General features: G+C 38.9%; 1 protein-coding gene across 2 annotated transcripts in view; it reads left to right on the forward strand.

Annotated features, from left to right (window-relative positions):
* Positions 1-22,891, forward strand: part of Ero1b (endoplasmic reticulum oxidoreductase 1 beta) — a 76,469-nt gene extending 53,578 nt beyond the window's left edge. The window contains exons 9-17 of one of the 2 annotated variants that reach the window (XM_045153239.1): positions 4,518-4,529; positions 7,998-8,024; positions 10,984-11,076; positions 11,206-11,452; positions 12,190-12,259; positions 13,279-13,365; positions 16,263-16,396; positions 20,141-20,197; positions 20,491-22,891. In XM_045153239.1, coding sequence (XP_045009174.1) covers positions 4,518-4,529; positions 7,998-8,024; positions 10,984-11,076; positions 11,206-11,452; positions 12,190-12,259; positions 13,279-13,365; positions 16,263-16,396; positions 20,141-20,197; positions 20,491-20,536 — 773 coding nt within the window. In that variant the 3' untranslated portion in view covers positions 20,537-22,891. The remainder of the gene's footprint in view (positions 1-4,517; positions 4,530-7,997; positions 8,025-10,983; positions 11,077-11,205; positions 11,453-12,189; positions 12,260-13,278; positions 13,366-16,262; positions 16,397-20,140; positions 20,198-20,490) is intronic. The other variant, XM_045153240.1, reaches the window with a different exon arrangement.
* The last annotated feature ends 218 nt before the right edge of the window (positions 22,892-23,109 follow it).

Here is a 23,109-nt window from a genome sequence, read left to right on the forward strand (position 1 = left end):
CTTACCTAAAGCAATCTACACATTTAATGCAATCCCTATCAAAATTCCAAAGGCTTTCTTCATGGAAATAGAAAAAACAATCCAAAAATTCATTTGGAATCATAAAAAACCTCGAATATCTAAAATAATACTGAGCAACAAAAAAGAGGCTGGTGGTATCACCATACCTGATTTTAACCTATACTACAGAGCCATAGTAACAAAAACAGCATGGTACTGGCACAAAAACAGACATGTAGATCAGTGGAACAGAATAGAGGACCCAGATGTAAGCCCAAGTAGCTATAGCCACCTGATATTCGATAAAAATGCCAAAAATACTCAATGGAGAAGAGACAGCCTCTTCAGCAAATGGTGTTTTGAAAACTGGATAAATATCTGCAGAAGGATGAAAATAGATTATTCTCTCTCGCCATGCACAAGAATTAAGTCCAAATGGATTAAAGACCTTAACATCAGACCGGAAACTTTGAAACTGCTAGAGGAAAAAGTAGGGGAAACCCTCCAACATATTGGTCTTGGCAAAGACTTTCTAAATACAACCCCAATTGCTCAGGCAATAAAACCACAGATTAACCACTGGGACCTAATGAAATTACAAAGATTTTGCACCGCAAAGAACACAGTGAAAAAAGCAAAGAGGCAACCTACAGAATGGGAAAAAATCTTCGCCAGCTATATATCTGATAAAGGATTAATATCTAGGATATACAAAGAACTCAAAAAGTTAACTAATAAGGAATCAAACAGGCCAATCAAAAAATGGGCTAAGGAGCTAAATAGAGAGTTCTCAAAGGAAGAAATACGAATGGCATATAAGCACCTAAAAAAATGTTCTACGTCACTAGTCATCAGGGAAATGCAGATTAAAACTACATTGAGATTCCATCTCACTCCTGTCAGATTGGCCACCATCATGAAAACAAATGATCATAAATGTTGGCGGGGATGTGGAAAAAAAGGAACCCTTCTGCACTGCTGGTGGGAATGCAATCTGGTCCAGCCATTGTGGAAAACAGTGTGGAGGTTCCTAAAGCAGCTAGAGATTGATCTACCATATGACCCAGCTATAGCACTCCTAGGCATATATCCAAAGGACTCATCTCATTTCCTTAGAAGTACATGTTCAACCATGTTTATTGCTGCTCAATTTATAATAGCTGGGAAATGGAACCAGCCTAGATGTCCCTCAACAGATGAGTGGATAATGAAGATGTGGTACATTTATACAATGGAGTTCTACTCAGCGGTAAAGAAAAATGAAGTTATGAAATTTGCAGAAAAATGGATGGACCTGGAAAGTATTATACTAAGTCAGGTAACCCAGGCCCAGAAAGCCAAGCGCCACATGTTCTCCCTCATATGGGGATCCTAGCTACAGATGACTGGGCTTCTGTGTGAGAATGAAAATACTTAGTAGCAGAGGCCAGTAAGTTGAAAAGGAGACATAAAGGGTGGAGAAAGGAAGGGAAGAGGATACTTAATAGGTTGATATTGTATATATGTAATTACAATGATTGTAATGGGGAGGTAATATGATTGAGAATGGAATTTCAAACGGGAAAGTGTGGGGGTGGGGAGGGAGGGAATTACCATGGGATATATTTTATAATCATGGAAAATGTTAATAAAAATTTAAAAAAAAAAAAAAATGTTTCCAAACAACAGACTGTTCATCAGAACCCATCAGACAAAGCTGACAGAGGCAGAGCTGGGATGGAGCCCAGAGTCCAATCTTCTGGACTCTCCCATCTCTGGGGAGCCTGGTACAGTTCAGGGAGGGTTTTCCTGAGCCTTTCGTTCAGGGCACTGTCTAGGCAGAAGAGCAGCCACCTAGTAGAAAGAACCCAACGTGGAAACAGCTATGTGTTCACAATGGTGGGGTGTGTGTGTGAAGGAGTAGCTTATTGTCTTTGTAAGTACTGATATTAGTCTTATGATTACTTTAGATTCTTTTTTTTAAATCTCTGCATGGCATGAAACACCGGTCCTCACATATATCATACATGCTAACCGACACTGAGCTACACCCCCAGCTCTCCAGCCCTCTTTTTTTTTTTTTCTTTTTTGCTTCTGTTTGTATGGTGTAGGCACATGTGTGTCCCCTTGTGGCACCCATATGATTTCTTCCAGTGGGAGCTGGAGTTCACTTGTATAGACTGGAGAAGTATGTCAGTTGTTCAGCTCTATTGTCCTTTTGCCTGGTCTTGTTTTGAGCCCAGGTTTGTCTTGCCTGTATTTTTTGACAGATTCTGGAGCCCGGGGAGGGAGGCTCTGGTGATTCTTAGGTCTTTGGTCCCCTGAAGCCCTCCTTTTTTACTTTAAAGCAACATCTAGAAAACTGCCCAGGCTCATTTGAACCTGCTCTGTAGCCCAGTCAGGCCTTGAACTTGGTGATTTTCCTTCTTCAACCTCCCAAGCAGCTGGGATGACATACCTGTTATGCTACCAGGCAAGGTTTCTTTTTCTCCCCTTCTAGCCCTTTTCTTCTCTCCAGTTCTTGTTTTGTAGAACATAGAAATTTTGTACTCTTTGGCCTGTATTCTGGTTAGGAGCTTTACTTGAATTCAGATCCCCAGCACCCATACAAGAGCTGAGTGTGGTGATGCATGCCTGTAACCGCACAACTGGAGAGGCAGAGGCTTGCTGGCTAGCTTATCTGGGCAAGTCATGTGAGCTCCAGGTTCAGTGGGGACCCTGTCTCAAAAAGTAATGTGGAGGGGCTGGGAAGATGGTTAAGCGATTTGAGCACCTGCTTGCAAAGCTTGCCAGCCCCTATTCCATTCCCCAGTGCCCATGTAGAGCCAGATGCACAAAGTGGTACATGTCTAGAGTCCATATGCAGTGTCAAAAGGCCCTGGTACCCATACTCAATCTTTCTCTGCTAGCCAATAAATTAATATATATATAATATCGTCGAAAGCAGTAGAGGAAGAAAACTAATGTTGACCTCTGGCCTTGACATACAACTGTACTCACACATACAACATGGATACATATGCATATATACCATGCACACAGACACATAAGAGAAAAAGCCTTATGTATTAGTCAGGGTTCTCTAGAAGAACAGTACTGCTAGAATGAATTATATTAAAAAGGGAATTTAGCCAGGTCTGATGGTGCATCCCAGCACTCAGAAGGCAGTGGTAGGCAGATCACCATGAGTTCAAGACCACCCTAAGCTACATAGTGAAATCCAGGTTGGCCTGAGCTAGAGTGAGACCTTACCTTGAAAAATAAAAACAGGGCTGGAGAGATGGCTTAGCAGTCAAGACATTTGTCTGCAAAGCCAAAGGACCTTGGTTCACTTCCCCAGGACCACGTAAGCTAGTACACAAGGTGGCACATGCATCTGGAGTTCATTTGCTGTGGCTGGAGGCCTTGGAGTGCCCATTCTGTTCCCCCTCCCTCCCTCAAATAAAATACAAAATATTTTTTAAAAGAAAAACAAAACCAACAACAAAAATAAAAAGGGAATTTATTGGATTAGTTTACGGTAATCCAATAGCAGATGCAGACCCAAGAATCAAGGAACCCGGTAGCTGCTCAGTTCACATGGCCAGATGCCTCAGTAGTCCCAATCCAGCACTGAAGGACTGTAGACTTCCTGAGAAACCGCTGGTCTTCAGTCCATGCTGGAAGGCAACAAGCACCCAATTGGAAGGAACAGGGCTCTTTTCATTTAGAGCTTCCTTATATAAAGTTCCCCTCAGGGGCTGTTGCTCTGGGGGAAGGGCTCACTGTGGCAGAACGACTTCCTCCTTTAGTTAATCCTTTCTGGAAGCAACCTTGGTATTACTAAACATATCAAGTGGACAACACCTTAGCCATCACAAGTCAACCCCTTGTCAACTTGACACCAAACCATATCTACTTACATCATACTTAATTTCCAAATGAATAAACAAGCTCATAATTCCACCTAACATGGTATACAACTATCCCACATAAAACTGGAAATGCAAAATCTTCCACCAACACAAAGCAAGGTTACTTGAGCAATGCTTAGTCTCTAATATAATAGATAAATTCAACAACAGTTAGCTAGTGATATAATCTTAATATTGGTGAAGATATGTACAAACACTCTGTATCAAGGTAGGACAGAAACATTTCAATTACAATCCTCGTTTCTGTAATTGGTCACATGCCTTACCTGGTATTGGTAACTATCTTTTTGTACTACCAATTCTGTATTTCCTCCATCTTCAGCAAGCACCTCAGCAGGTCCTGGTTCTTCACCTGGAGGGGTGACCCATACCTTTATTCCTGAAGGATTTGGACCATTATCACACTACCTCAATTGGGTTGTTGCAGTTGTCCTTTGTCTTTAATAACAGGGCATGATAACACTAAGAGACACCCTAAAGGATCTCCTGCACTCCAGACATATCTTCCTTACCTTATTGCAGACTTCCTGAACAGCTAATAGTCTTGCATTAAAATAAAATAGGGATGGAATCTGAACTGTGAAAGACATTTTCTTATATCTCATTTTTTACTTTCTCTTTTAGGTGAAGATAATGGTGAGTTGAAACTCTTATGTTTGCTTCAAGTGTAGAAGCTGTTTTGACTATCAAAATTTGATTTTGTTAATAAATTCTTAAACTATTTTTTTCAAAGATGACCACAAAGATTATTTCTATGACAGAATTATCTTGTTTAAAAAATGACTATGGGCTGGAGAGATAGCTTAGTGGTTAGGCACTTGCCTGCAAAGCCTAAGGACTCAGGTTCATTCCCTAGAACCCACATAAGCCAAACATACATGGTGGCACACACATTTGGAGTTTGTTTGCAGTGGCTAGAGGCCCTGGAGCACCCATTCATATTCATATCCTCTCTCTCATAATAAATAAAATATTTAAATAAGACTGTTTACCTAAAAATCATAGAAACTGTGATTGCATTCGAAGTTCCCCTTTTCTGGTTATTGAAATGAACTTGAATATATTATGAGGGAATGGAGCAAACTTAAGATAGTTTGGAGGCTGGGAAGATGGCTTAGTAGGTTAGAGTGTTTGCTGTGTAAGCACGGAGACCTGAGTTTGATCCTCAACACCCATGTAAAAGCCTGGATGGGGCCCTGCCTGCTTGTAGCCTTAGGGGTTGGGACAGAGGATTATTAGGGCTTGCTGGTCAGTCTAACAAAAAGATGGAGAGCTCCAGGTTCAGTGAGAGACTCTTGTCCCAGGGAAACAATGCAGAAGAGCAATAGGGGAGGATACCCAGTGCCTTCCTCTGGTCTCTTCATGGCATAAACATGGGACATGCACTTAAAACAACAAAAGAGTTTTACCAGATAATTTGTGATCTATTTTCTTTCTCTCTCTCTTTTTTTTTTTTTTTCAAGGTAGGGTTTCATTCTAGCCCAGGCTGACCTGGAATTCACTATGTAGTCTCAGGATGGCCTTGAACTCACCATGATCCTCCTACCTCTGCCTCCGAATGCTGGGATTAAAGGTGTGTGCCACCACGCCCGGCTTCTATTTTCTTAATTTGAAAGCTGTAACCTCATTTTTCAATCTAATACCTAATCTGGTGAAAACCATCAGCAATTGGTTACTTCAGGCAAATATCCATAATAGGATAACCATGAAACAGCCAAAACAATTATTTCAGATAATTGTCTTCGCTGTGTTCAAGGCACTGTGTGGGCAGTGTGCAGGATGGGAAATGGATAAGACAGTATGCCTGCCCTGTGGCCACTGAGGAGGAAAGATAATAGTTCACAAGTACAACCAAATAGTCATAGCATATAACAAACAGCAGGGGGTGTAGTTCACTAGAGGGGAAGTAACTTGCACCTCCCTGGGATGATATGGGAACATTCTGGAAGAGGTGGCCTTTGAGATGAGTTCTGAGTCAAGCAGCAAGTAAGTGTAGGTTGTTAGAATCTGCAAGTGGAGGAGATGGCTTGGGCCTAGGAGTTGAGCAAGGAAAAGTCAAACACAGTGAGAAACTGGTAGGATGTCCCTCTTAGCAGTGGGAACAACTATAGTAGTCATTTAAAGGGATGATCAGAGGCCCCATTCCTGAAGATCAGCTTGGGAGCTGGCTGACAATTGGGGTTACTAGAATAATGTCATATGATAGTAATGATCCTTGGTAAGAGTATATGGAAGGGATGACAAGAAAGATGCTGGTGTTACTTTGTTGTTGCATAGTGTGGCACTCAGGAAGCACAGGGATTCCCACAAAGGAATTTATCCCAGGGACTGTGCGTATGCCTCTGTGAGTTGGGTTTTCTGTCCTCCTCCTCTCCATTAAAATAATAGATAAGTAGGAACTTAGAAAATGCATCAATAATTTCCTTTTTTAATTTTTTTATTTGGAAGAACAGTATTGAGCTAGGATTATAGTTCTCACCCTTAATTAACAAATTAAAATTATGTGTATTTGTCAGCATGGAGATTTGAAGTATATGTGCATTGGCAAATGACTGCATTACACCATATGATAAAAACACTTAAAATTTCCTCTCAGCAGTTTCCATGAATAGAATACCTTACTTTATACACACACACACACACACACACACACACACACACACACACACATATAATTTTTTTTATTGACAACTTCTATACTTACAGACAACAAACCATGGTATTTCCCTTCCCTTCCCGTTTTCCCCTTTGTAACTCTACTTTCTGTCATATCCTCTCCCTCTCTCCATTAGTCTCTCTTTTAGTTTGATGTCATCATCTTATTCTCCAGTTATGAGTGTCTTGTGTAGGTATTGCTAGGCACTGCAAGGTCTTGGATATTGAGGCCAATTTCTGTCCGTATATAGAATATCTTCTTACTATCGCTAATCACCGTGCTGTGCAATAGACCTGTTGAACTTATCCTTGTGGTGGAACTGAAGTTCTCATTCCTTAACCACTGTCTCCTCAGCCCAGGAATATTTCCTAGGGCTTACTACACAGGTAAATCATGAGCTTCTGTTCTATTCATTCACTTTTCCAAAGAAAACCACTGAAAATTAAGGGTTTTTAAAATTGTCCTTTCATCCGGGCGTGGTGGTGCACGCCTTTAATCCCAGCACTGGGGAGGCAGAGGTAGGAGGATTGCCATGAGTTCGAGGCCAGCCTGAGACTACATAGTGAATTCCAGGTCAGCCTGGGCTAGAGTGAGACCCTACCTTGAAAAACCAAAAAAAAAAAAAAAACCTTTGAAGCTGGTTGTGGTAGCACATGCCTTTTAATACCAGCACTTGGCAGAGGTAGGAGGATCACTGTGATTTGGAGGCTAGTCTGAGACTAGAGAAGAGACTAGAGAATGAGTGTCAGGTCAGCCTAGGTAGAGTGAGATCCTACCTCGATTAAAAAAAAAAAAAAAAAAGCCTTTGAATTTAGTCTTAGGTAATTGAGGAATTATACCTAGTTTGCTTTATTGGTTTAGGAGAATGTAATTATAATTTAATTTTTCATTAATATATAATTTTTGTACTTTCTGGAATTAATCACTGTGGCTATCTCAGACAAATTTAAGATTGTTAATAGCTCCTATGCTATGGGATATTTAAACCTCCAGTGAATTTGATTCATATAATATTCATACTGACATGTTTTCTCATATATACCTGTAAGAAATATTTGTAAGAACTTTTCCTAGTGTTACTTAAGTTCCCTATGGAACTTTTATTTATTTGAGAGAGAAATAGAGAAAGAGGCAGATGAAGAGGGAGAATGGGCATATCAGGGTCTTCAGCCACTGCAAATAAACTCCAGACACATGTGCCACATTGTACATCTGGCTTACATGGGTCCTGGGGGAATCAAACCTGGGTCCTTCAGCTTTGCAGGCAAGCACCTTAACTACTAAGCAATCCCTCCAGCCCATCCCTATGGGATTTACTATTTCATCTGAAGTAAAACATTTCTAGAGTTATTCCTTAATTTTCATAATGTGCTGAAGAGCTAATTAATTATAGCTTATATATGAAGAGTTTAAAATATTTAACACAATTCTTTTCTCTCTTTTTTAAGGAGAATCATTCTATACATGGCTAGAAGGTAAACATAATGTCTGTGTTTTATTATCTAGACAATTGGTTTTTACAGTGTTTGAAAAAGCATAACACATGTTTTAGTTTGTTTGGCTTTGTTTTTCTTTTGGTAATAATGTGAAAATTTCAAGGATATTGATCATCTAAAAACTAGTGCAAAATAAGTACACAGACTAGAGCTATCATCAGATTTTCCCAGCTACTCCCCTGTCTTCTTTTATCTCATCCAAATTATGTTTCTAGTAACAAACAAATCTGTTTTGGGGGTAGAGACATTTACTTTGGAAGAAAATCCTTCTTATGTATAAAACAAGGGAAGTGAACTGAATTCAGAAGATTCTACATGTTTGCCCATGTTTGTGTAGGGTAAACTTATCTAAAATATAAAGCAATGTATGTATTACTTTACACATATATTATTTACAGTGTTGAAAATATAGAATGTTATAATAGAAGCTTAAATGTACTGGGAGTTTAGTAACTTAGATTAGTAGCTAGGTGTATTACACTTTTGAAATTTTACTCCAACATTTTATATTAGTAGATGATCTTGCAACCATATGATAGAGGAAAATCATTGTTATATAGCCGTAAGCTTCAGTAGACTGCTACACTAAGTAGTCAGTTCTGTTTTCTAATTGTCCATGTTGTCTTATGAGCATAAGTTCCCTTTGTTTATGAACTATGTGCATATTTGTATGTGAACCTCAAATTTGATCATTTTGTTAATAAAAGATTGAATGAAAATTTTCTTAAGGAGATCAGTACTTGTTTTCTTAATTCTGTTCATTTGGTTTGTAGCCCTTGTTATCATAAACATTAGAAATTGGTCATGTGCTATCAGGAGGAAGACACAAAGTAGAATTTAATTTCTATCTTGGCCTCCATCCACAACAATTCTAGCTAGAATATTCTAGCAAGAATTCTAAATTTAGGGAATAAGCTTGCAAAAGAATTTTTTCCCCTAGGCTGCTTGCTTCTGAGTCATTTGTGGTAGGAGAGGAAGAGAGTAATAACCTGAGAGAACTTGACAACCTATGGGTCAGTCCTTACCTTTATATGTCATTTTTGGGGGTAAGGTATCCCACTGTGGATTCTTGCTCTGATGCTGCTGCTACTGCTGTTCTTTTCTATGCTCACCACAAACTTCCAGGAAATCCTCTTTTCTTGGCCTCGTCTCTCTGTCAGTATCAGCATGCTGGGATTACATAATTGAACTCCAGTTTGAGCCTTGAATGCTTTATCTATTGAGCTCTCTTCCAAGCCCATCTTACTCTTTTGAGTTTAATTTTTTGTTTTTGCTTTTGGTGCTAGAAGTTGAACTCAGGGCCTTGTGCATCATAAAAGTGTGCTCTCATACTGAACTTTACTCAGCCCATCCTTTTTAAGTTTACTATGTAGTACATTAAGTACACTCACAGTGTGTGTTACTCTAAGGGAAAATATTCTAGGGCTGGGAAGATGAGTCAGTGGTTAAAGACGCTTGCTTGCAAAACCTGCTAACTTGGGTTCGATTTGCCAGTACCCATGAAAGCCACATGCACAAAGCAGTGCATTCATCTGGAGTGTGTAGGCAAGTAGCTCAGTGTGCACTTTCTCCCTCTTCTGCCCTTTCTGCCTGTGCTGCAAATAAACCATTTTTTAAAAGAAAGTCTTTTATAAGGATGGAAGGGGTAGGTAGGATGGTAGGATTTTCTTGGTATCTGCCATGAATTTTGAGCAAAAGCCTGTATGGCTGAGTTAAGGAAGCTACATAAAATAATTTTCATCACATCCCTGAATTTCATCTGTGAGTACTCTACTTATCAACAGTCAACATATTTTTAAAATTAACTCTCTTAGATGTCTGTTTTCCAAGTTTTACTTCTTTTTAAATAGAATAATTTATCACTAGATAGAATTAGAGGGTAAAAGGCTCAAAGCTCTTCTTTCCCTGCAATCTAGGAGGGTCCAGGAAAGAACACATAGAGGAAAGGTGCAGAGCAGAGCAGTGACTGTTGTTACATTTGCATTAGTGCATTCTTAGTCTAGTCCATAGAGAACCTGTGCATTTGCTTTCTGAGTAACACAGGAACTAGCCAACTGCATCCATAGTGTTTGGACCTCCCTCCTTCAGTTTTGTCTTCTGTATTGAGTTTCCATCATAGTTAAGTCCATTCTGAAGCAAGAATCTTAGTTTGATTTCTCGTGGAAGAATATCCATCTAACAGTTCACATACCTCTTGGTTTATTTATTTATTTATTTATTGTTCATTTTTATTTATTTATTTATTTGAGAGTGACAGAGAGAGAGAGAATGGGTGCACCAGGGCTTCCAGCCACTGCAAATGAACTCCAGACGCATGCGCCCCCATGTGCATCTGGCTAACGTGGGTCCTGGAGAATCAAGCCTCGAATCGGGCTTCTTAGGCTTCACAGGCAAGCACTTAACCACTAAGCCATCTCTCCAGCCCCCTCTTGGTTTATTTATTTATTTTTAATTTTTAAATTTTTATTAGCCTCTTGGTTTATTTTTAATGTATGTGTTAGTCACTTTTAGGTCACAGTGACCAAAATGTCTGACAGAAACATTTATTTTACAGTTTCAAAGGGGTCAGTCCATGATTGTTTGGCCCCAGGAATTGAGCACAACATCAAGGCAGTAGGAGTGTATGGTAGGAGATAGCTGTTTATATCCCTGCAGATAAGAAGCAGAGGGTGGTAGGAAATGACTTGAGATAATAAGCTCCCAAGGACTTGTCCTCAGTGACCTTCCTGCAGTAAGACCCTACTCCTAAGTTTCTAGGACCTCTCATAATAATGCCACAAACTAAGGCATAAGCATCCAGAACTTAAGTCTGTGAGGGACATTTCATATTCAAACCTTATAGTCTCCTTGAATCTTAACTTTAACCTATGTCCTGAATCTCCTTGACTAAATATTTCTGTTATATAATAGGCATGATTTCCAATATTTTTCTGAGTAGGTTTGTGTCTGGAGAAGAGAGTCTTCTATAAACTGATATCAGGACTTCATGCCAGCATTAATTTACATCTGTGTGCAAATTATCTTCTAGAAGGTAATCAAATTTTTTAATATTTTTATTTCTATTATAGTGTAATAAAATATTAGGAAAGAATTACATATTCTGAAGAGCAAAAAAAAAAATCCTCTTTACTAAAAAAGATAAATGCATTTCTGTCTTCAGAAACCTGGGGTAAACCTAGTTGGGGGCCTAATATCAAAGAATTTAAACGCCGCTTTGACCCTGTGGAAACCAAAGGGGAAGGTCCAAGAAGGCTGAAGAATCTGTACTTCTTATACTTGATTGAGCTTCGTGCTTTGTCAAAGGTGGCCCCTTATTTTGAGCGATCAATTGTCGATCTTTACACTGGAAATGGAGAAGATGATGCAGACACCAAGACCCTTCTGCTAAGCATCTTTCAGGATACGAAGTAAGGACTCTCTCAGCTATCTTCACTCCTTCACTGTGTTCAGATGACTTGGAACTAGAAGTGAGCCAAACCTGACTCAAGTTAGGAAAGGAGAAGCAGAACCCAGAAGGCACAAGAGCAAACAGAACAGAAGTATTTCTAAAAATGCTGACAAAAGGCTGTCTTGGGCTTGGTTTCAGAAACTTTGATACCTGAAAATAAGCTATGTTTTAATATATGACATAAGATTTTATGTAGTGTCAAAATTTAATGGTACCTTATTGCTATTACTACCAATTTTGCATTCTTCCAATAAGTATATAAGCATTACACAGAATACAGAAGAGATCATTAGCCTTACCTTCCAGAATATGAACCATTAAAAACATGTTTCACTGTAAATTCAGGTTTGCTGAATGATAATACAAGCATGGGAGAGAAGTTAAGATCAGGGAATACCTAAATTATGGACTAAATTTTAAAAGAATGTTGAACAATACATACTTTCCTAGTTTGTATTTCACTTTTAGATTATTTAATCATTCATTTTTAAAAACATTATAGTCTTATAAATTACAGACACATTTAGCTTGCTTTAGTATTACATTAAATAGTTTCTATGTGAAATATTTGTCCCCTTCTTACCTTATTAAATAATGGATTTTAAATATTTGTAAGGATAGAAAGTTCTACCAAAGCTTTAATATAAAACTTTTAAGTTTCATTTGTAACTTACTTCAATCCTATCATTTCATCAGGTCCTTTCCCATGCACTTTGATGAGAAATCCATGTTTGCAGGTGACAAAAAGGGGGCCAAGTCATTAAAGGTAATTGCTTTCAGAGGAAGGAGCCATTACTGGTTGTGCTTTAATCTTACTCTAAAATCTTTTCTAGTTTTCCAGCTTTTTAATGTTAGTCCTTCTGGATTTTGCTATATGCAGTGATCACTGGTGTTGATTGATTGGTGTGTCACTAGGGAATGGTTTGAAACTTGAGCATGCTGGGTTAGCTCACACAGAACAAACTATTAGAAGCAACTAGCATAGTAATATATACTTCAGATGAAAGTAGCAGTTGAGTTCTTAAAAGCAAATGGGGCTGGGAAGATGACTCAGTAAATAAAGCATTTGCTGTTCAACTCTGAGTCCTTGAGTTTAGATCTCCAGATCCCACATAAAAGCTGGAAGCTGTGGTGGACTTCTGTAATCCCAGTGTAACCAAGGTGAGACGGGAGACAGAAGAAAATTTCCTAGGGAATCTCCCAAAAGGAACAGTAAACAACCAGACACCCTACCTCAAACAAAATAGAAGGTGAGGACCAACCTAAAAGTTGTCCTCTGACCTCCATGCACATGCCTACATGTAGGCACACACAAACATATTCCAAATAAAATTTTTTAAAGAAAGCTGGGCGTAGTGGCGCACGCCTTTAATCCCAGCACTTGGGAGGCAGAGGTAGGAGGATTGCTGTGAGTTCAAGGCCACCAGTGAATTCCAGGTCAGCCTGGGCTACAGTGAAACCCTACCTCAAAAACAGAACAAAGCAACAACAACAACAAACAAAAAAAAAAAATTAAAAGACCACATATAGTTAACTTTTGAGTTCCCCCATATTACATATTTTGGTGCTTTGCATACCTACGGTAAAAAGTTTGTTGAATTAATGTGCAGAGTGATTGAAATTTATAAATATCTACTAATGTCTATTGTAATATACTATACAAATTTTAATATTTTTACTGTTGTAAAACAACTTATTTATAAACTTCAAAACTTAGGTATAGGTCAGCCCAAAACAACTTAATTTTAATTGTCTAATTAGTCTGAACATGTTTTTTCATGTTAGGAGGAATTCCGGATACATTTCAAGAATATCTCCCGTATTATGGATTGTGTTGGATGTGACAAGTGCAGGCTGTGGGGGAAATTACAGGTGTGTGTATTATCTTTCCTTTTGCTACAGTTATATTTCTATTTATTGACAATTTTATTCATGTTAGTAATATATTTTGATCACAACCCTTATCCTCTTATTTCCCTTCCACTGTTGCTAAACACCTTTGTCTTTCTATTTAGCCCCCTCCCGCTTTCATGATTTTTTTGGGTTGGGGTGAGGTGGGGATAGCCTACTGAACTTGGTTTTGGGGTTGCTTGCATAATAATGCCATGAGAAGGGGGTTATTTACTGCAGCATGGGCCAACATTCCAGTGGCTCCACTACTGAAGCAAATGACTTCCCTTCTCCAAGCAACCATTAACTGCTAATAGCTCCTTGTGGAGGGTTGGAGCCTCATAATCCTTTCTCCATCAGTGATGGAGTGTTGATATGCCCAGTTGCACAGGTCTTGTGCAGGTAACTACAGCTGCAGCGACTTCTGAGTGCAGTGTCCACAGCATATCCAGAAGACAGCATTCCACAGCACTCCTCCCCATCCTGTGGCTGTTAGATTTTTTTCTGCCTCTCTTCTTCATGGTCCCTAATCCTTGGAGGGGGTGATATAAATGTCCTATTTAGTGCTATTCATCAACAATTGCTTATTCTCAGAAATTAAACCAGTTTTGAGTCTGTGCATTAGCCAGTCCCCACTGCAATAATATGCTGACAGCAGATTGATATGTGGGTACAAATATAAATACTTAGAGGGCAGTTTGGCATTGTGCACATTCAGCAAAACAACAGGTTCCCCCCTAAGACCTACGATTTCCTCAGACTTGGGCCTTTGAGAAGGTATGCAATTCCTTCCTGTGGAGAAAGCTCTAAATCTAATCAGAAAGCAGTTTTTTACTCCCACAACAGTCATGATGCTATTATACTAGTGGGCACATTTTTTAATTTTTTTTTTTTAAGAAAGCGGGAGACATAGACAATTGGCATTCCAGGGCCTCAACCACTACAATTGAATGGCAGATGCTTGCGCCATCTAGTGGTCAGGTGTGACCTTGCGCTTGCCTCACTTTTGTGCTTCTGGCTAACGTGGGATCTGGAGAGTTGAACATGGGTCTTTATGCTTTGCAGGCAAGCACCTTAACTGGTAAGCCATCTCTCCAGCCCATGGGCACATTTTTGATTTGACAGATCAGTTGCGTAGCATGCAGGGCCCTCAGCTGGGTCAGACTGTTGATAACTATTCTCTCCCAGCAACCTACCTAGCATCTTCTATCACTGTGAAAACTAGCCAGCCGGAATGATGCTTCCACTTGATTTCTCTTATGTCACGCAATTAAGATGTATAATGTCTTCAGCATTAGAGACTTACCATCTAATTTTAGTGGGCAGCCAAGCACAGTGGCAATAACTACTGTGTTGTTGAAACTTACTTACTTTAAGTTTTTCCACTGAGTTCAAAATTTTTACACAAATAATCTCATTGTCCTTTGAAGTAGTGTTTATAAACAGAGTCAAAGTGTGGGTTTCCTGTGTTAGTGACGAAAAAAATAAATATTGAACTCTGTGCTACATATACATGGTGCATGCATAAGGCTATTTTCTTGTATTCTATGTCAGTGCTTTGAATTTTATTGTAGATCTATGTCTACTGATAACACCTCAGATTCATTTCTGAAATTGTTATGAATAGAGAATTATACATATGGTAAAATATATAAATGTTAAATACCAATTTTTTGTCATTGAGTTTGGTTTAGTGTCAACTGAAGGTCTCATAGGCACAAAATACAAAAGCCTTTGTAGAACAAGCCTGAATATACAGTGTAAAAAGGATTGCTTGATATTTTATGTCTTATTTTCTTCCAAAAATGATAAGCTATAGAAAAAATCAGAAGTCAGAATTGTTATTTTCTGTTTGCTTGAGATGAGAATCTTGCTTTGTAGCCTAGGCAGGCCTTGAACTCATTGATTCTTCTGTCTTGGCCTTCTGAGTGTTAAGATTACAGGTGTGCACTTAATTGTTTTAATGGGGGTTGTGCTGAAATCAAAATTTTCTTTTCCCCTCTTGCTAATTGAGAAGTTACTCAGTGTAGGTCTCACTTATTTATTCTGTCTTGATTTTTAAATTGCTATAACAAATTTTTCTACTGGAGATAGGGTATAGGTTGGGGTAAAACACTTGCCTAGCATGCATGATACTCTGGGTTGATTCCCAGCACTGCAAAAATAATACTTTGAAGATTATAGATTATGAACATTGTTGTCCTGATATAATATTTTCAAGGTTAAAAATGAGCATTTTAGGGCTGGAGGGGGAGGGATGGCTTAGCGGTTAAGGTGAATGCATGCAAAGGCAAAGGACCCAGGTTCAGTTTCCCAGGACCCACATAAGCCAGATGCACAAGGTGGCACATGTTTCTGGAGTTTGTGTGCAACACCTGAAGGCCCTGGTGCACCCATTCTCTCTCTCTCAAGTAAATAAATAAGTGACCATTTTAGTAACTTGAAATCGTGTATGTTTAACAAGCATCAGACTAAAGGATTGTCCAACAATGTTGCTATGTTCACCATGAGAGTAACCTACAAAGGAGTAGACAGTGTTTTGTGCATAGTTTGTCACTCATTGAAAAACTCATAGGAATTTCTTGACTGTCATCACAGTGGCCAAGTAGCCCTTCAAATCTTTTTTTTTTTTTTTAACTTTTTTTTTTATATATTTGAAAGAGACAGAGAATGGGCACACCAGGACCTGTAGCCACTACAAATGAACTCCAGGTATATACACCACTTTGTGCATCTGCCTTACTAAGGAATTGAACCCTGGTTGTTAAGACTTTGCAGGCAAGTGCCTTAACTGCTGAGCCATCTCCGCAGCCCTCAGATCTTTATAGTAGGTATCATTATATAAAGTTAATTGTAAAGTTTCTTGATATTTTCTTTAGACTCAGGGTTTAGGAACTGCCTTGAAGATACTCTTTTCTGAAAAAGAAATCCAAAAACTCCCGGAGAACAGTCCATCTAAAGGCTTCCAGCTCACTCGGCAGGAAATAGTTGCTCTTTTAAATGCTTTTGGAAGGTAAGAATCAGATCACCAGCCAAGAACTGACTCCCTTGCAGGTTACAGCCAACTGCAAAGATTGACTTCTCTGCTAACATGATATGTTTTGATTTGGTTTGTTGACAGAAATGTAAAATAATGCAGGATGTGGTAGTGCACACTTGTAATCCTAGCATCAGGATGCTGAAGCAGGAGGATCATAAGCTCAAGGCCAGTCTGGTCTGGGTTATGTAGCAAGCTTCGCCCATATGTGGCCTCAAGGCTGACAATTCACTTTCTCTGTTGGTCATAGGAAGGATTGCTTTTCTAGCTGCCTGAAGTTCTCAGTTTCCCTTCTCAAGTTTCTGGGGAATGATCTTGTCTTTAGCTGGTGACAGCATGTTCAAGTACATGAGGGGTGTAAGAAAAATGTGTTTGAGAGCGAGGTCAATGAAAAAGAAAACCATTCGTGTCTGCTCTGTTCAGTAAACTGAAGAGTCCTCCCATTTATTTCTACTGTGTATCTTTTTGTGTACATGTTATAGGAAATAATTGAGTCAGTGAGCAAAATCAGGCAAAAATCCACTCCAGAGAGAGGAAGAGAGCCTTGTAATTCACATGCAGACATCTGGTAGCTAACGCCAGAAAGACAGAGGCCCTAAACTCAAATTGTGTTAGATTTATATAACTTTTACAACACTTTGTCTGAATTTTCCCTTGCTTGCAGAGGGGAGAGATTTACATCCATGAATGTAGGGTTCTGTCAAACAAGATTAAGTATAGGGAGCAGTCTCCTGAGATGTGGTAGTTACATACTGTCCAAAGGGGTCAGGCTTGGAGTCACAGAATTCTTTTTAGCTACCATCAAAGGAATCTCCCCCACTGCAGGTTCAGAGGAGGGAAGTGCAACGTCTATTGCTTCACTGAAAGTCCTAGGAACATTTACATTTCTTATAGATACATTGATTATACTCCATCCAAACTAACATAAGCTAGAAGCATTAGATATATGGTATTTCTTCAATATACATAGAGTTTGTTTTTTTGTTATGTTACAAATGGCTTTAAAAGTGATTTGAATTAACCTATACATGAAGTGTTAACTAAATGAGGATATGAAATAGAAAGAAAAGAATTACAGAAAATAATATATGCTGCTTTTGAGCAGTCAACTCAAGGAAAATTTAACTGGGACCAAGTTATAGGTATTGTTTTATAAATATTATTTGATGTTAAAAGAAGATGCATCACTTAGAGATAAATTATATATGTCCCATCTTTTTTTTGGCATGCCTGTGTATAATATGTGTGGTATGTGTATGCACATGTGTATACAGATAAACATAAATGCATTCCTCACATATAGACTGACTCTGGAGCTACTGTTTTTTTGCTGCTGCTGCTTTTTGTTTGTTTCTTTTGCTTTTTTTCCAGGAATGGTCTTGCTCTAGCCTGGGCTGACCTGGAATTCACTGTGTAGTCTCAGAGTGGCCTTGAATTCACAGCAATCCTCTTACTTCTGCCTGCCGAGTGCTGGGATTAAAGGTGGGCACCACCATGCCTGGCTGTTGTTTTTAAGCAGACTAGCTGACTATCAAACCCCAGCATTTCTCATGTTTTCACCTTCCACAGGTTTGGGGTTACAGCTGTGTATGGCCACACTTAGGTTTGTTTTTATGGCATGATTTTATCCTAGCTATCCTAGAACTCACTGTAGCTCCAGGCTCATGGAGATTTTCCTAGCTCAGCCTCACCATGTACTGGGATTAAAGCCACAGTGCCACCCACTTCTGGCTATACTCCGATTTTTTATGTGGGTGCTGGGGATAAAACTTATGCCCTGTCAGGCCTTCATGCTTCTTTTGCAAGTACTCTTGCCCATTGAGTCATCTTCTCAGTCCCTATTTACATCTTAATAGCAAATATTGTACCTACTTCTTCCCTGTACTTAAAGGCTATTACACTAGTTGAAATTTGAAACAAAAGAATGTTGATTATTAATTTAGATTTCATGAAAATTTAGTCAGCACATTTATGAGGCCTCTAGGAAAATAACCTAGGAGAAACTGAATGAAATGTAAATTATTTGAAATGAAAAGATTTTAAATAATTCAAACATAAAAGTAAATTGAGAAAGAAGAAAAATAAAGTGAATGTTTGATCACATTTTCCCTGGGTCTCAGAAATGTACCCTTGCCGGGCATGGTGGCGCACGCCTTTAATCCCAGCACTCAGGAGGCAGAAAGTAGGAGGATTTCTGTGAATTCAAGGCCTCCCTGAGACTCCATAGTGAATTCCAGGTCAGCCTGGGCTAGAGTAAGACCCTACCTCAAAAAAACCAAAAAGAAGTCGGGCGTGGTGGTGCACGCCTTTAATCCTAGCACTCGGGAGGCAGAGGTAGGAGGATCGCCGAGAGTTCGAGGCCACCCTGAGACTACATAGTGAATTCCAGGTCAGCCGGAGCCAGAGTGAGACCCTACCTCGAAAAACAAAAAAAAAAAAAAAAAAAAAAAAACCAAAAAGAAAAAAAAGAAATGTACCCTTGTTCCTGCAGCTGTTACTCTGTTTCCTCTATTCTCTAGGGAGTGCAGACCTCCAAAGCAGGTCTGTCCATTTGCTGGCAGACTCAGCAAATCCCTGCTGCTCTGCTAGTGAATTTCCTACCTGTGATATGTGAGGATAAAAAGCTCTCAGAACCCATCTGTAAGGAAAATATTTGATTTATTTAACCTTCATCTTACCAAAAAATAGAAACCTAAGGTTAATTGTATATACCTTGTATTATTTAAATTTATTAAGATTATACCTACGATGGGCTCATATCATTGCCTGACTCTCAATAAATGCTAATTTTCTAAGTACTGAGTAAAGAAAGGAGTTTAGTATTACATCACTCTGGGTAGGAGAGAAATACTAGAATTCTTTCTACATTAACTCTGAATTGTACATAAGGAGAATTAAGCTTGCAGGTTAGGGTTTTTTGTTTGTTTGTTTGTTCTTTTTTGTTTTGTGTTTTTTGCATGGTTGTAGCTCCTATCCCAGAGTTTTACTTCTGGGCCTAGGCTATGAAGCTCCTTACTCATGGAGTCAACAATCACTTTTGGAATTCCGTAAATACATATGGGGAAGTTGGGGCTGGAGAAATGGCTTAGTAGTTAAGTCACTGCCAGCAAAGCAAAAGGACCCACGTTTGATTCCCCAGGACCCAGGGAAAGCCAGATGCACAAGGTAGCATGTGAGTCTGGAGTTTGTGGTGGCTGGAGGCCCTGATGCACCCATTCTATCTTACTCTTCTTTCTCTCAAATAAATATATCTACGTGTGTGTGTATGTACATATGTGTATGTATATGGGGGGGGGGGACGACAAGGGAGGGACTCTTTACCCTCCAGGAGCTAAAAACAGGAAGTAAGTTAGCATGTTTAGGGAACAGTGAAAGGCGGTGGTCATTTGGACATGAGTATACAAATTTATTTACAAGGCCAACATAAATGAAGATATGGCTTGAGATTCTTCCCAAATTATTCATTTCACTTTCTCTCACTGCTGTACAACAATCAGTCTTTCTTTTGCCCCTTCTAAGCCAAGACCAAAGTTCCACAGCTCCTTGTTCTGTCGTTTTAATCAGAACCATTTAAAACTCGAATCTTCAGTGCTCAATATTACTTACATGTTTTTCCTTTGTTCTGCTTTCAAATAATAGCTCAAGTAGCAGTAATGACAAATTGAAATGTGCGCACATTGCATCACTCTATGTACTAATATGTTTTCTTTCTCCCCATAGGCTTTCTACAAGTATAAGAGAATTACAGAACTTTAAAGTCTTATTACAACACAGTAGGTAATAAAAGCTTTTCTATGTCTACTTAAAGACATAAAGGACTGTGCTAAGCCTTTTAGCCTTGGACATTCAGCAGAAGGACTAATCTAAGACTTCAAGGATTCTGAACTCTTAAAGGAGAAAATTCAAATGTTCACTTGAATATTTATGATCCTTAATAGATTGTCAATTAGAGATATTTATAAAGGAAGTATATACTTTGAGATATGTAAGTTATACTAATCCTGTGCTTAATTTCATGTGTTTCTTCTTTGAAACTGGTTTATTTGTATTGTGTTTTCCTTTATTTCTAGTTGTCAAACTTTAAACAACTATCTCCATCCTGAGAAGACTGTTTAGTCTGCTGTAGAACCAGAACTCCAGAACCGGTGTTGCCTAGGGCTGGTCTGTGTGACAGAAATTTGTCAGTGACTGGCATAGTGTGTCACCTTGTAGAATACAAGGCTCTCAGTGCAGTGAATGATCCTTTCAGTGAATAGTGACAGAGGTTCTGGAAGATTCTCCAGGATTTTTCATTGCTCTTGCTATTTGGCTTTGGTCTGAAAGGCCTGCCTAGGTGGAAGTAGATATGTGCTTTCCACATGCTCACTAGACAGATGTCTTCTATGCATAAGGCTGGCCCAAGGGCATTCTTAACTAGAGCCCAAAGCTTCCCTCTGACTTCCCCTTTGTTCCTCTCCTAATTGTAGACATTTTCAGTTACTTTATGGGGGCGGGGGAAACAGCTATTTATTTAATGGACTACTTCTTAATGAAATTTGGATGGGATTATATGGATTTATAATGCTAATTAAAAGCATTATGTATGCAGACCTTGCTGTTTTAAAGTAAGCATTTTTAAAAGGATTTAAATTTGAATAGAATCTATGCAATCCTCTACCTCTCCATGTGATTGTCTCTATACCTCCTCTCCATCTCCAGTTCATCCCATGTGGTGGTCCTTTTTGTGATTCAGAGCAGGGGTAGACTCACAGGCCTAGACTGTCATTTTCTAAACTTAGGATTTAAAGACTTTACACACTATTAAAAAGTCTTGGTTCTTTTAAAGGTAGTAGTGAATGTAATGGGATTGCTTGAAAGGTTTTGTCTGTGTGGAAGTAATGCAAAAACAAAGTCTAGCTTCTCCTTAAACTTCTGTCTTTTCTGAAGTAAATAATAAGTGCTCTTAAACCCACGTCTTATCCTGCCAAAGCCTGCCAGTTTCATGGCTTACTTCAAAGTCTATTTCATTGTTTCACTCCTCTCTTAAAAATATCATCCATCTGCTAGAGGGGTGTAGCGGGAGGACTGAGATCTCATTAGTTATTTACTTCGTCTTCTGATTTCTACCCTTCTTAAATGTGGGATTTTGTTCATGTTGGCGGTAGGTTTTGTAGATTGAATTTTTAAAAGCTAGCTTTCAGGATTCCTCCTTTTCTTTGCTGTTTTAGGGTTGCAGTTATTATGTCATGTGGGAGTGTGACCTAAAGGCACATAGTAAGAGCTATTCTTAGTGTTCATTCAGAATTTAGGAAAATGTGAAAAATTTGCACTTTGTCTATTTTTATTAGAAATTGAAAGATCTTTTTGCTAGTGTCATTTTGCCATTCCTGCCACTGAAGGCTAGTGCTTAAAACTACTTATTAGAGAAAACCCTTGGTCATTTCCGTTTGTTGAATGTTTCTTCACTGTGATTTGTTTCAAGCTTAGGAAACATAGCATTAAATTAGATTGTGTTCTATAAAATTAAAAGAACTAAATAGGTAGGGCAAAATGTTCTGTTTAAAGTTTCAAGGTTTTTTTTTCATGGCTAAGAAAACAGTATTCTTAAACTGAAATTCATCTGATTAACTTCATTTTACTACAAACTGGGATTGTAGGGGTAGCCTGTGTTTTTTGTGTGTATTTCTAAGGATTGTGCAAACCATAGGAGCCTGTTTTATGAGCCTTTGTAGCAGGTTCTGGCCTTTGTGATGATATGGACTGTTTTCTAGTTCTCTCACCTCTGCTGGGCAGGGACACCAGAGTGCTATTTGCATTGTGGAAATGCTTGGCTGGCTGGAGAGCATCTCTTGGTATCTTGTCTGCATCTCATCACCTGATATAAAAATACAGCACTTGATGGTAAACAGACCAAAATGATTGTACCTGCTGATGAAGTCATGAACATGAAGAAAGGGAAGTATTTTTTTCAATGACTTGCAGGGTTTTTTTTTTCCTTTAGTAGTATCTTCAGACATTAGACAAACCAAACTTTTAACTGGTAGGTTTCATCATTCCTCCTGCTTTGGTTCTGAGTTTCTAAGGAAGATCAGACAAAATAATAGATTTCAGTGTTGAAATTTGACAAGTCAACTGTTTGGACACTGAATTGTGAGTGAGTCAGTTTTGTAACCGTGTGTATAAAACACTGTGACGTGTTTCTCAGCTTTGCCTCGTGCCACTGTATGTAAGAAGGGACAGCTGTGTTGGTCTTCCTCAGCGTTGCCGTCATCTGGTCATCTGAAACGTGAGCACAGTCTTATACACCTCCCAGTGGTTTGCATACTGAAGTGCCTGCAGAACTGCAGCTGTTCACCAGCAACCACAGATGCGGTCACAGTGTCATGGAAACTCCTTACAAGTCTCTGCTCTCAGTGTTAAATAACATCTACAGAAGCAGCTTTGATTTGGAGCAGATTCTAGAAAATGTGAATTAAAGTACATGTTTCTGCAGTCTTTTGTCTTGTGGATTTTTTTGTGGTGGTTGTTCTTCCATTTTCAAGTGCCCTTTTGAGATGAGGATCTGATTATAGGGGAAATATATTTATGTACAATCCGAGGTGGTTTCTTATCACAATGGCATGCTTTGGAAGGTGTGTGACAAGGGCTTTTATACACATCTGCCCATCTTCACCAGAGCACTGGTGTGTAAGTACAGTTCTCTTCCATAA

Source organism: Jaculus jaculus, chromosome 6 (genome assembly GCF_020740685.1).
Source record: "Jaculus jaculus isolate mJacJac1 chromosome 6, mJacJac1.mat.Y.cur, whole genome shotgun sequence".
In the NCBI taxonomy this organism is placed as follows: Eukaryota; Metazoa; Chordata; class Mammalia; order Rodentia; family Dipodidae; genus Jaculus; species Jaculus jaculus.